Below are 14,211 nucleotides of genomic sequence, written 5' to 3' on the forward strand. Positions count from 1 at the left end.
TATAGATGATTTACTAAACAATGTTCCAGGTTCAACACAGACTCTTTGGCCCACAAATCAACGTGAAGACAGAATGGATGGTTACCTGTGGGATCAGCATCCTGGTCCAGCCCTGAGAGACAAGACAACGACACTACATCAGTTATCAACATAAAACAATGAGAATAGGGCAGTCACGATTATGACATTTTACATGACAATTAATTGTGACTCAAATAATTGCGATTAACAATTTAATTGTGTTTTTGTCGTTGACAATTACATTTCTGTTTGGCTTTTAGGCTTTGAAGTTTTACAACCCAAATATACAAACATTGATAGTGGAAATAGCCGATCTACAAGCTCACAACGCGCCGCGACGTTTCATTATTTTATTTTTTTTCTTGTTTCATACGTTTTTAAATGCATTAAATCAGGGGTCTTCAACAGGGTTTCCAGGACCCCTAGCGGGACCTCAGAGTTACTACAGGGGGTCCTCCAAATCTTTGTGTGATAGAAACATTTTTTTCTCCCTTTTTTATATTAACCACTTGAACCCTAGTGTGCATATTCTGAGAACAATAGCCAAAAAGAGCAGATCTACAAGCTCACAACGCCTCGCGCTGCGAGGCGTTGTGAGCTTGTAGATCGGCTATTTTCGGCAAAGAGCTTTGGTGTAGAGGGGGAAAAGTACAGAGTGAAATGTCAGGTTTATTATTACGTATTGACGGTTCAAGTGGTTAAATATCTGAAAACACAAATTGACATGAATCCAAAATACACTGATGATTGTGCTGTCAAACGATGAAACTACGGTATATGGAATCTATTAATAAAAGGTTGTGGGGGTCCCTGCTTCATCTCTCTCTCTCTCTCAACTAAGGGGTCCTTGGCCTGAAAACATTGAAGACCCCTGCATTAAATGAATAAAAACATCTTTTGGAAATGGACGATCTTCAAGCTCACAATTTGTGACCCTGTAGAACTGTATATAGGGCTGAAGTGATTCATGCATGTTTTGTGATAATAATCATGATTTTTTTTTTAATAATTGAAGTGGAGTAAAAGTACAAGTATTTGTCTCTGAGATGTAGTGTAGTTTCAAATACTCCAGTAAAGCAAAAACATAGCTCAAATCTGTACTTAGTAAATGTACTTAGTTGCTAAACACCACTGCATCCAAGGGAGTACAAAATGACGGTACAGCACTTGAGTGAATGCATTTGGGTTACTTTAGACCAGTGTTTCTCAAACCTTTTGGATTTCAGTACCCCCTTTTCCCGATTGCTGAATCCAAGTAACCCCTTTAATCGGCAACAACATTTTGATTCGAAAATACGGACAAAAACAGTCCAGTTTTTATGTCAATATGTTGAAAATAAAAGCCTGTTTTCTATTCGGTAACAGTTGTGCTAGTCAACATTCATACTTAATTTGGTTTAAAACCTTACAGAGCAGCATGTTCAAATACATTTGTCAATGTTTTATCATTAAAGGTCAACTTTGTTTTCTTACAACATGGGATCATATTTTAGATAGACATTAGAGAAAAGAAAAGATGAGTGTTAAAATGTTTTCATTTACTTCTATCGTTTTAGTGATTTAAAAGATTTTGATTTTGATGCATGCCCCCAGGTTGGGGGCATGCATGCAAGTGGCCAAATATGTATTTTTAGACACAATAAGCCCATTCCCAAGATGCATTGCAATCTTTCATGGGCAGATGTGACTTATGGGGGCTAGTGTAGACATATTTAGCCACTTGACTTGTAAACATGCCCGCACCCACTGAAATCAAAATACTAAATCGCTAAAAAAATAGAAAGCAGTAAATGAAAACATTTTAACACTCATCTTTTCTTTTCTCTAATTACAATCTAAAATATGAAAGTTGTCCTTTAAACATAAAAGTAAAATAAATGTTTCCATTTTCTCTGAAGTACGCCCTGTACCTCTGCGTATCCCTAGCCTAGGGGTACATGTACCCCCATTTGAGAACCACTGCTTTAGACCACTGTAAATCAAATGTATGATAGAACGGAAGAAAGTAGAGGAACCGAGTCACACACCCCAGAAGCTGTCCAGTACGGTCTTCTCCTCCATGGCGGACTCCTCCAGCATGGAGGAGAGCAGGGTGGCGTCGGAGGCGGCCACGCTGTGGAAGGACTGGCTGCCATGTTGTCTGTGTGAGGAGGAAGAGGGCGGGAGGAGGAGGGACTGGGAGCAGGAGACCGACATCTGCTGGGACCGGCGAGACTTCGGTCCCCTGGGGGGAGAGGATGGGAGAGATGACGGTAAATTACGTAGGAAGGCCACATACACACGCTGGTAGTGACAACCAAATGTATGAAGAGAGCAACACAGCATATAAATACTGTCGGGCAGAAAGTCCAGAAACCTTGTATCTTAAGTTTCAAATTTGTACGTCTTTTTCGTAACGCAAAGCCCATCATCATCATACTAGACTGTCGCACAAGACTAGTGAAAATAGTCATTGTGTGCTTGTAGATCATCCATTTTCACCATGTGAAAATATATGGTGTAGGGACTACACCATGAATTTCACATTGTTCGTTTTTTCATTTTTTGGTCTTCCCAGTGTCTCTTCCAAAAAACAATTTGTTAACTCTAAGCCTTTCCTTTCATTTCAGTGATTTTCTGAATGGGCGTGTCTGAACGGTACTCTTTTGAAATCTGCCCTCCGTGTAGGTCACCTTTGGGCGTGTAGATCGGCTATTTGGTAGGAAAAAAATACCAAATAGCCCCTTTTTCTTTTTTTCTGCCTTTGTATTTGATGTTATGCTTTTGAAACTGATATTATCCTAGATAAAGTACTATGTTCTATCCGTCTGTCTTTCAATGTTATGAGATACTTAAAGTGTGGTTCCTGTGGAAATAAGCCTCGGCTTTCTAGGATCTCCTTTTAGTTGACCTTGTACCATTGATTTGTACTGTCATGAAACTGTACTTTTTTCTATTGCAAACTTCTAATAAATTCTTCAATCAATCAATTCTTCAATCAAAAAAATAATAAAAAGACTCAGTTCTTTACAGGTCCGTTTTACAGTAAATGCCTGGTACCAGATATGCAGCTCGGCAAATAAAAGGTGAATCGATCCCAGTGCACGACTGAGTACAAATTTGAAATCTCTGCAATGCGATTCATTTAAGTGTTTTTGTCACGATAAACTATAATAACGATTATCGTCCATCCTTACCTGTGCTTAGGGCGGTCACGATTATGACATTTTACAAGACGATTAATTGTCAATCAAATAATTGCGATTAACGATTTAATTGTGTATTTGTCGTTGACAATTACATTTCTGTTTGGCTATAAGGCTTCGACGTTGCACATGGCAGATATGACGCATACCCTAAAAGAAACAACTGACATATCTGAGCCGGAAGGCAAAGCTCTCTGTCTACCGAGCAATCTTTGTTCCTACTCTCACCTATGGTCATGAAGTGTGAGTCATGACCGAAAGTATAAGGTCGCGGGTGCAAGCGGACGAAATGGATTTCCTCAGACGGGTGGCTGGTATCTCCCTTAGAGATAGGGTGAGAAGTTCAGTCACCCGAGAGAGACTTGGAGTAGAACCACTGCTCCTTCACTTGGAAAGGAGTCAGCTTAGGTGGTTTGGGCATCTAGTACGGATGCCCCCCCGAGCGCCTTCCTAGTCCCACTGGGAGGACACCCCGTGGCAGACCAAAGACCAGATGGAGGGATTATATCTCCAAACTGGCTTGGGAACGCCTTGGTATACTCCCTGAGGGAGTGGAGGAAATTGCTCGGGATAAGGAAATCTGGAAGTCTCAGTTGGAACTGTTACTCCCGCGACCCGATTCTGGATAAGCAGTTGAAGATGGATGGATGGATGGACATATTTGACAACTTCATACTTAAAAAAGAACAATGATAGTGGAAATAGCCGATCTACAAGCTCTGTGAGCTTGTAGATCGGCTCTGTGAGCTTGTAGATCGGCTATTTCCACTACTTTGTGAAAGTGTTTGAAACTATATTAACCTTTTTCAACATGGAAACGATTATGACGATTATGGAAAGTAATTGCGATTACCTCAAATAATTGCGATTAGACAATTATGTCAGTGTTTCTCAACCTTTTTTCTGCATGGGCACACTTTTCAGGTCCCAAGAATCCATGGGCACACCAACATAATACGGGGGTGTAAATATCGTCACTGTCGGGAAGAAACCTTGTATCTCCAAGTTTCAGATTTGTACGTTTCTTCGCAAAGTAAAGCCCTGCTTCATCATACGAGGCTGTCGCACAAGAGTAGTGAAAACAGCAGATCTACAAGCACACAACACCTTGCACCGCAAGGCGTTGTGTGCTTGTAGATCGGCTGTTTTCACTAGTTTAAAATCATTTTTAAAATGATAAATACAATACTGGCTTTCAAGCAGTTTCAAGGGGCACACTTGACCCTTCTCAGGGGCACACCAAAGGTCCCCAGGCACAATGGTTGAGAAACACTGGATTATGTAATGATAGTGCCAGGCCTACCTGTGCCCAGCAGAGCTTCCTTTGCCCAGACTGTGGGGCGTGCTGCTGTAAGGCTGCTGCGCGCTGCGCTCCAGGAAGCTGTCGTCGCCATAGCGCTCGCTGTTGGGCAGGCGCAGGCTGCGGCGGGACATGGCGGGAGGCTGGAAGACACCGCGCTGACGCTCCTTCTCACACTCCAACACACAGGAGGAATAACTGGAGCTGACGGGAGGAGTAAGAACGAGAGAGGGAGGGAGGGAACGAGAGGGGAAGGAGAGATGGAGAGTTAACACAGGATTATTCAACATATCATCGTTGTCGGGTGGAAACCTTGTATGTCCAAAACCGTTCGTTTTTATCATTGAAAAAAATTAACTAAACTATTGAAAACAGCCGATCTACGAGCACACAACGCCTCGCACCGCGAGGCGTTGTGTGCTCGTAGATCGGCTGTTTTCACTACTTTTGTGCGATGGCCTTGTATGATGAAGCAGGGCTTTACTTCGCGAAAAAAAAAAAACATACAAATTTGAAACTTGGAAATGCAAGGTTTCTGCCCGACAGTGACGATATAATCTGAGATTATATCGATTATTACGTTGTTTTTTTTGTTTTTTTTTCGCCACTAGGGGGGCGAGAAGAACTTCTGGGAAGAAACCATTATATCTCTGGGCCAGAAGTCAGCCCAGCACAGAATCTGAGTATGGGTATCTGGAAGCAAAGATTCTGTCCAAGGTTACCCATATCTAATAAAAAATAAAAAAAATCACAGTGGCAACGCTTCTGCAGCCCACATATCGAGGTGAATCCTCCAAGACTATAAAATAATGAATGCCCCTCCACCTTGGGCCCTAGTAAGTCAGTCCCACGTTTCCACCCCTTGTGACGCCCCTGGGTGTCCTGCTTGTGCGTGTAGTGTGTTCTATTCTCCAGACTGTCCTGTCCTCCTGAAAGCAGGGCAGGTTCCACAGGAAACAGCTGGTGGTGGTGATATTTTAAAACAGCACAGTGAAGACAGGAAGACACAGCGAGGGACAACATCAAGTCTAAACGTGGAAGCGACAATGACAACCAAATTGTACCAGCAAATAAGACACTGAGGCTGCCCGCTATCAAATGCGCGCGAACGCTCACACACCTGAAATACCGAAATCATCACTCTTTTCCACAATATTAAATCATCATCAAGTGGCTCATACTATAGAATAGAGATGCTCCGATTGTGACTTTTGGGGCCGATACCGATCAACTGGAATCAGGATCTGCCGATACCGATATTCCCGATCACAGCGTCCAATCCATAAATGTGTCTATTTATTGTGTTACTGTAGCAGCATTTATATGTTTAATGATTCTTCTTACAAAACATTGACATTGTATATTAAGTAAGCAATTTACCCCGAGTGAGAGGACATTATGCTCTCATAATGTCCGCAGTGAGGTTGTTATCGGACGAGGCGCAGCCGAGTCCGATAACAACCTCACTCAGGACATTATGAGAGCATAATGTCCGACCCCGAGTGGTAAATAGCTTTTCTACCACTTTTTCCCGTATACATGAAAGAAAACACATAGTTGTAACTTGCAAGGATCTTAAGTTACAATCATTATTGCCTATAAAACTTCCGCGAGACAGCAGATAGTTCCACAAACAACATCTTCTACTCACCAACAGATGGCGCCAACTCCATACTAATCCATGCGTCTAGCTTACAGCTAAGCTAACGTCAAGTTAGAAGTACCGTTCCGGCCGTAAATAGAGGCTGTTCGCTTCCAGAAAGGCATAGGTTCAGAGAAAAGGGGCTTTAAAGTTGGCGGATTGCATTGGATCCAAATAAATCGGCGACTATAGCATGCACGTTAGTAAACATAGGACCGTTGCCACCGTCATTTGTTGGTTGGGGGAAGTCCCCGGATGTACACTGAGGCGCATTGATCTCGGACACACAACTTTGCGGCAGTTGTCCTCTGATAACCTCCGGAATTTAGCCAATCAGAATCCAGTATTTGAACACGTGACTCGAAAAAGTGGTAGAAGTATAAACATTAGGAGATTGCAGGCTCAGGTCCTTTAGTATCCAATTCAACTTGTAGGAGTTGAAGCTGAGGTTACATTTCAGTCCCACAGATAAATATTGTGAAAATAGCTGATCTAGCTTGTAGATCGGCAAAGCCGATAGAGGCATTATCGGCCGACCGCGTCTCACTCACTGATCAATCGGCACATCTACTATAAAACATTGCATTTTAATTGGTTTAAATGAACCACTTTCAGGCCTAGATGACAGAGTGAGACAGAGGCAGGGCGGTAAGTGAGCCTGCCCTGGCATTAAAATCAACTCCATATGCCCTGCACCACATTCTAGGCAGCACAGCTGAGGTTGGACTGACAGATCTATCTGTGCCAGGGAGAAAATAGTCACAGTTGATATGAACAACTGTACTAGTCTAGCTCCCCCTGTTCACACAGTGACTCGTGAACTTTGGAATCAGCGCTGCCTGCCTGGCCTATGAAGTTAACACCCAAAGTTTTGCCTTAGCTGACCTGCCTTACAGCAGTGGTTCTCAACCTATGGGTCGGGACACCCAGGGGGGGTCCCCAAATTATTTTGGGGAGTCCCCAGATGATTAACTTAATTACTTCCATGTAATATATAGTGCACAGATCATGCACGCCCATGCACAGATCATGCACCATGTTTGTGCAGGCTGTTCACAGCTTTCAAACAAAAAAATCAGATTGGAAATCCGTTAAGGCATTCTTGAGAAAATAGCCATTATGTTTTACATGTTATGTAAGCAAAGATGGATGCCCTGTATGAAAGATGGGGTTGTATGGGGGGTGGAACATGCAAAATCGCGATTGAAATCATGTTTACTAGATTTAATGGGGTCCAAAAATAATTTTTCATATAAAAGTCAATTAAAGTCGCTTGGCAAGGAAGTCCATAGTGAGATGATCTGAAAGTCGTTTGGCACCAAGTGAGTTAAGAGGCAGTAATTGTGAAAATATCAGATCTGATATTTTCACAATAGAACCGTGTTATACAAAATGTAATTCCTCAACTCTTAGTGCTCGTCAGGGTGGGGGGGTCCCCAGTTAAAATATGATCATTTTGGGGGTCGCGGCCTGAAAAGGTTGAGAACCACTGCCTTACAGAGCGGTTTGTATAGGCCGGGCAACATTAACTGTCTGAGTTGAGTTCTGAAACTGAAGACACAGAACATTGAAAATTCATCTCAAGCCTCCAGTACGAGCTAAACTTAAAGTATTCCGGCGGGCATAGGAGTGATCGATATGCAGTAACAGATCATGGGATCTCACACAAACTAGCTATTGTTTGCCCATGTAGGGCAGTGGTTCTTAGGGCTGTCACAATTATTACATAATCGTCTAATCGTGATTATTTGACATTATCGCAATTATTTTGTCATAATCGTGAATGTTGAAAAATGTCCGAAATAGTGGAAATAGCAGATCTACAAGCTCACAACGCGTCGCATCGCGACGCGTTGTGAGCTTGTAGATCGGCTATTTCCACTATCAAAGTTATTTTTTAAGTAGTAAGTTGTCAAATATGTCAGTAATTTCTTTGTATATTTAGGTTGTGTGTCATATCTACCATGTACAACTTCAAAGCCTAAAAGCCTAAAAGAAATGTAATTATCAACGACAAAAACACAATTAAATCGTTAATCGCCAATTATTTGAGTGACAATTAATCGTCATGTAAAATGTCATATCGTGACAGCCCTAGTGGTTCTCAAACTTTATTTCATCCCCTATATATGAGAGTAGAAATGGAACGTAATTTGATTACATTTGCACCCTCTCAAGGGTTACACACCTGTATAGCCCCTATTATAGTAGGCACCGCGGTGATAAGCTATCTACCACGGTGTAGTCTTTTTAAGTCATAAAACTACAACATTACGTCATTACTCGCGGTGAAGAGCAATCCACCGCAAACCCCGACACATCTCTCTGTTTTTACTTTCAGACAGATAGGCTCTTCACCCCGTTCACTGATTGATCGTTCTAGACGAGTCAGTCACAGTGATAGGACTTCACCGTGACTATGATGGCATCCACTTGTTTTCTCACTTTAGGTGGATAGCTTATCACCTAACATTTGCGGTGATAGGCTCTTCACCCTGGACTCTGTTCGAGGCTTAAGGGTCCACTTGGTTGGAACCCCCTCAAGGAACGCAGCAGGTTCCAAACTTTTAGAACTTTAGCTGTAGGGCATCATAACTTCCAACCATGATTCATGATACAAGAAGCTAGGAAAAGCAAAAAAAAGGTTAGACCAAGGCACTCTTGGGGAAAGTTAAAACGCCTTCATTTCAGGTCTAATGCATAGCAAGATATATGATATTTTAATATTCTTGCAATGCATTAGCCCTGAAATAAAGGCATTTTAACTTTCCCCGAGAGTGCCTTGGCTTGGTCTAACCTTTTTTTATTTTTTGCATCTATTGTGTCACCTTTGCACACAAAAAAAAGCACCTTGTATGGGAGATTTTCAGTCTATAGCCAAACAGATGCACTCCTTGCTATTTTTTCTAAAGAAAAAGCAAGTCCAATCTCCAAAATGAAAAGCCGAATCACATCATTTGAAGTAACATTCTATCTATTTTACGGTGCACTGCTGGTTCTCCTATACGCAGCCTTGAAACTGAATCCGTGGCTATATCTTTTCTCACGCAGACAAACCCGGAGAAGCACACACAGACTGCACAGGTAAACATTGTAAAACGACCCAACAGACGTAAGGTTTTAAGCGATCTAAAACAGTCCAAGCTAAGCACAGAACAAAGGACAAGAAGATTAAGTTCACAGGTTAATCTCACTTACTGTAACTGAACCCGAGAACAAAACGTCTAACCACAGAACAACAGAACAAGGTTCAATGTGTATATCAGTGACACAGCAAAATAGAACAAGTGCACCGACCAAAGCACACAGATAAGAAGACCGTCACAACCCAGTTAACATCCCTGGCATTGTAGAAAGATCCTGTCGATAAGGGCAGAATATGGAAATTAAAACCGCAGTACTGTTACACACAGGTCTGTCCAGCCCCAACTCTCCAAGTCCACCTCTTCGTCAGAGACACACATCCCAGGGAGAAGAGCAGCAAACGGTCATCTTTAGCGCTACACGGCCAGCCAGTCACATGCATACAGTACACACACAGTTACTCCCAACGGTAGAGGAGAGCAAGCACCATAGCCCTTCTTAGCATAGTAACGTACCGTACAACTGCTGCAGTGATCACTTCCTGTTAGGGTGACAGTGTGAATGGAACAGCTGCTTAAGAGCGTGTGTGTGTGTGTGTGTGTGTGTGTGTGTGTGTGTGTGTGTGTGTGTGTGTGTGTGTGTGTGTGTGTGTGTGTGTCTGTCTCACACACACACATTCCTCTCTTCCCACTAGGGATGGGACGATATGAAAATGTCATCACGATTATTGTGACAAAAGCAAGCGCGATTTACAATATTATCGCGCTAATCCAAATCCATTATCCTGGGGCGGAACATTTGCCAAAAAATAGCCGATCTACAAGCTCACAATGCGTCGCGTTTGCGACGCGCTGCCTGTGAGCTTGAAAATCGGCTATTTTTTGTCAAAGACATTTGATAGAGAGTGAAAAAATACTGTATTAAGTAGGTATATTATAAGTACCTTTTACCAATTATAGAGGGTTTAAGCGGATATGCAGCTCGGCAAATAAAAGCTGAATTGATCCCAGTGCATGACGGAGGACGATATCACGATATATTAAATCTCTGCGATACGATTATCGTGAGTGTTTTTTATCACGATAAACGATAATATCGCTTATCGTCCCATCTCTACTTCCCACCTGTTTCATCTTCTCTCATGATCAGCACCTTCTCATATCTCACTGATGCTCCCTTACAGGGGCGTCACAACAAGGGGGGACTGAGTTACTGGGGCCCATGGTGGAGGGGCCTTGTATGTCTACACTCATCCCATCAACATGAATCTGTCCCATATAGCGCCACCTTCAGGCCGATTTTTAAAAACAATTTTTTTGGACACTGCTCCTACAGATTTTGCCCTAAAATCACGAAAATCACTACACAGTATGTCTACACTGATGTCATCAACATGGATCAGGAGGATTTTGGAAAAACAAATTTTTGCCCTATTTGTGGAGATAAGCGACCTATGGTCGCTTATCTCCCGATTAGGGAGTCTTACTGGTTATTTTATATTTTAGCTATTGAAAAATAGCACATATAAAAGCTCACAGCGCGAGAGCTTGTAGATCTGCTATTTTTGAAAAGTCGTGAAAATGTGTGCAAATCTTGTTTTTTTTAAGCGAACATTTGTAATTCAAATTTTGCTTCTGGGGGGGTCCCAGGAACTTAATGTTTTGGGATGGAGGTCCGTGGCCAAATACATATCATTTTGGGGGTACTTCACCTGAACATGTTTGAGCACCACTGACGTAGAAAGAAACATAGGTTGAAAAAAACCTTCAACAACTTTTTTCACAATCTTTCAAAAATAGCAGATCTACAAGCTCGCAGCGTGGCACTCGGTGCTACGCTGTGAGCTTGTATATCTGCCATTTTTCAATAGTTAAAGCTATACTATGTAACTTTTTTTAATAAAACAAATCTTAAAATTGTCCTAATTATTAAATCTCTAAAGTTTTAGAACACCCACTCTGTTCATTTTAGCTCCCAAAGCCTTTTCTTTATATGTGTTCTACTGAGCCCTGGTGGCCGTGACCGGGGCTGTTTTTCCCGGCAAAATTACGTCATATGCATCATTCTGTACACGTGTCTCCCTACCGGCCAATCAAAGCCCAGATCATACACTGCCGAGCTCTTCAGGAAGTACACTGCAGTGTTTACAATGGGCTAGGAGTCTAGCATGTATCTCCCCAACCGAGGCTCGTAGAGGGACACGAAAGACCTCTATGGATAGGGCGAGGCAGACGCGGTGGTCTGAAGTCCCGGTCCGCGGCGAAAAACGGCCGAAAAAAGCAGACGCGACCGCGGTTTGCTATAACGCTACTGACCACTAGTTGAGCAACTTACACAGTATAGCTTTAAAGCACACAATAACGCAGTGAATCCTCCTTGTACCCAGGGCCCAGAATTTGGTGTGACACCCCTGCTCCCTTACACCCAGACACATACTGTACACCAGGGGTGGGCAACTTTAATGATGGAGAGGGCCATTATATTTCCACACTCACTGCAGAGGGCCGCATTGCATATTGCTGCATATGTCGTACTTTGTCATTCTATTATGTCATACTAAAGAGTAAAGACACAACAATAGCAGAACAAAACGCAGCGCGACACGTTTTGAGCTTGTAGATTCGCTATTTTTGCTTCTTTTGAATTGGAATCCTGAAATTTGATATTTTGATTTAATGTCAAATGTATTTAGTTATAGGCTACTCATGTTAACTTTATGAACTTAAATAGAAATACGTTGGACATAAAAAATAATAATAATAATACTACTATACTAGGCTACTATAGACTGAAGTAAAGCGGGTAATTTGTGCATGTTTGGAACAGCTGAAATCAATAATATATCAGTATTCTGATATTAAACTGTGGGCCGCATTAAGTGAAGGTGGGGGCCGCATGTGGCCCCCGGGCCGCCAGTTGCCCATGTATGCTGTACACACAGCCAAGCCAAGTGGGCAGAAGTTAACGGGAACTCTGTCAACTTTATTTACAGAAGGGGAAATATTCTACTCAAAACATGAACTCCTATTGTTATTCTGAATGCCCATTCTACTCAAAACACAAACTCCTATTGTTATTCTGAATGCCCATTGCCCGGTGACTGCAATCAATACAACACTTTTTTGTGTCATCTTGTCAGGGGGTAATTGGATATAAAGTGAGTTACCAAGGGGACAAAGGTTTCCTCCGAACTATTACTATAGTTTATTGTTTACATTCACAGCACAATATTTACCTGCATCAAGTATCTAAAACACTTTAGGGTTGTATGAAGCTGCTGCAAACAATACCAATGGATTTTGATATTTTACAATTATGACAGGCTGTGTCAGTTGCAACTCGCTCTGTCTCAAGCAGTATTAAAGGAGCTATAGTCAACTTTTACTTGAAAAACGGACACTAAAATAAAAATGTTTCTAAAATATTTTATAAAAGATTAAGCTTCATATGTGTTTCTATTCACAAATAGAAATCTTTTATAAAATATTTTCGAAACATTATTTTTATTTTAGCGTCCATTTTTCAATAAAAAAGTGTTAGTTGTTTAAGTTGGCCAAAATGTGGCCATATTTTCCCAAATATGGAGTGGACTGACGTCCGACGTCGTACATCATAGACCACATGAGACTGACCCACTATGTCCATTATACAGGCATTCCCAGATATGGGTTAATATTGATGACATCAAGAATCTCCAACAATACTGTCATGGCCATATATGGAGCTCAGGGACAATGACGGAATTCATTTGCAACATCATTGTGATGTCAGAACAGGTCAGCTATATATCATTCTGCCGAGCTGGGATGAGGTGTCACACACGCACAGGATCTGCAGATTCTTATAGTAAATGCCGGTGGCTACTGGCTATATACTGCAATATTGTCAGCTAGGGATGGTCCGATCAGGTTTTTTGGAAACGATCACTGAGCACCGATCACAAAAGTTTGATCACCCGATACCGATCAATCACCGATCCGATCAAGTTATTATTTATATATTATTTATATTTCCTAAATGTTAATGTTTTAACTTTAATTAATTCACTCATGAATTCATTTATATATTTGCCTTATAGTTATTTACCAGCATTGCATTACTATGTATTTATTATCATAGCAGTAACTAATTATTCCTTCAGCACTGTGGAAATCAATACCCCAAAATGGCCTCAAGTGGGCATACTGAACGGCTGGTTGATCGGATGCACCGATCGGATCGGATCGGTGAATTTACCTTTTGATCTAAACCACCGATTATCGCCGATCACGCTTTGATCGGCCCGATCCGATCCATTGCCGATTGATCGGTAACATGTCAGCATATCAGGACATTATGTTGAGAACTCCGACCAGCTTCTAACTGAACATGCTCAATCTCATATTACACACATGCAACTTATACAGTACATCTTCTGTATATAATACAACTGTAACTTCCTTTGTAGAGTGCACTGCTCCAGTTGACACAGATAAGATAATGTTCCCAAAGCTCACAAGTTGCAGATGATAAGAAAGCTTTGCATTTATCTCACTTCACTTTCACCAACAGTTCAACAGACCAGCACACTCATTCTGTTTAACCAATCCCAGTGGTTATCATTTAGGCCTGAGATTATTGAATGCTTTAACTATAGAAAAAATAGCAGATATACAAGCTCACAGCGCAGCACCGAGTGCCACGCTGCGAGCTTGTAGATCTGCTATTTTCGAAAAAGTCGTGAAAATGTGAGCAAATCTTTGACTTGTATGTATTTTTAAAGCGAACATTTGTAACTAAAATTTTGCTTCTGGGGGGTCCCTGCCTGGAACTAAATATTTTGAGATGCGGGTCCGTGGCCAAATAAATATCATTTTGGGGGTCCTTCACATGATAAGGTTTGAGAACCACTGACATAGTAGTCTCTCATGTTAAGGGAGGGGCGCTGTTGTTCAGGCCACACACACACACACACACACACACACACACACACACACACA

The 14,211-nt window shown here is 41.8% G+C and overlaps 1 protein-coding gene across 1 annotated transcript in view; it reads right to left on the reverse strand.

Annotated features, from left to right (window-relative positions):
• LOC308303576 (SUN domain-containing protein 1-like) overlaps window positions 1–6,164 on the reverse strand; it is a 46,361-nt gene extending 40,197 nt beyond the window's left edge. Inside the window, exons 1-4 of the mRNA XM_080747977.1 lie at window positions 6,158–6,164; window positions 4,510–4,710; window positions 2,049–2,245; window positions 86–112 (exon numbers count right to left, since the gene is read on the reverse strand). Coding sequence (XP_080604103.1) covers window positions 86–112; window positions 2,049–2,245; window positions 4,510–4,640 — 355 coding nt within the window. The 5' untranslated portion in view covers window positions 4,641–4,710; window positions 6,158–6,164. The remainder of the gene's footprint in view (window positions 1–85; window positions 113–2,048; window positions 2,246–4,509; window positions 4,711–6,157) is intronic.
• Between the last annotated feature and the right edge of the window lie 8,047 nt (window positions 6,165–14,211).

This window comes from Nannobrachium achirus, assembly GCF_963921795.1.
Source record: "Nannobrachium achirus genome assembly, chromosome: 18".
Taxonomy (NCBI): domain Eukaryota; kingdom Metazoa; phylum Chordata; class Actinopteri; order Myctophiformes; family Myctophidae; genus Nannobrachium; species Nannobrachium achirus.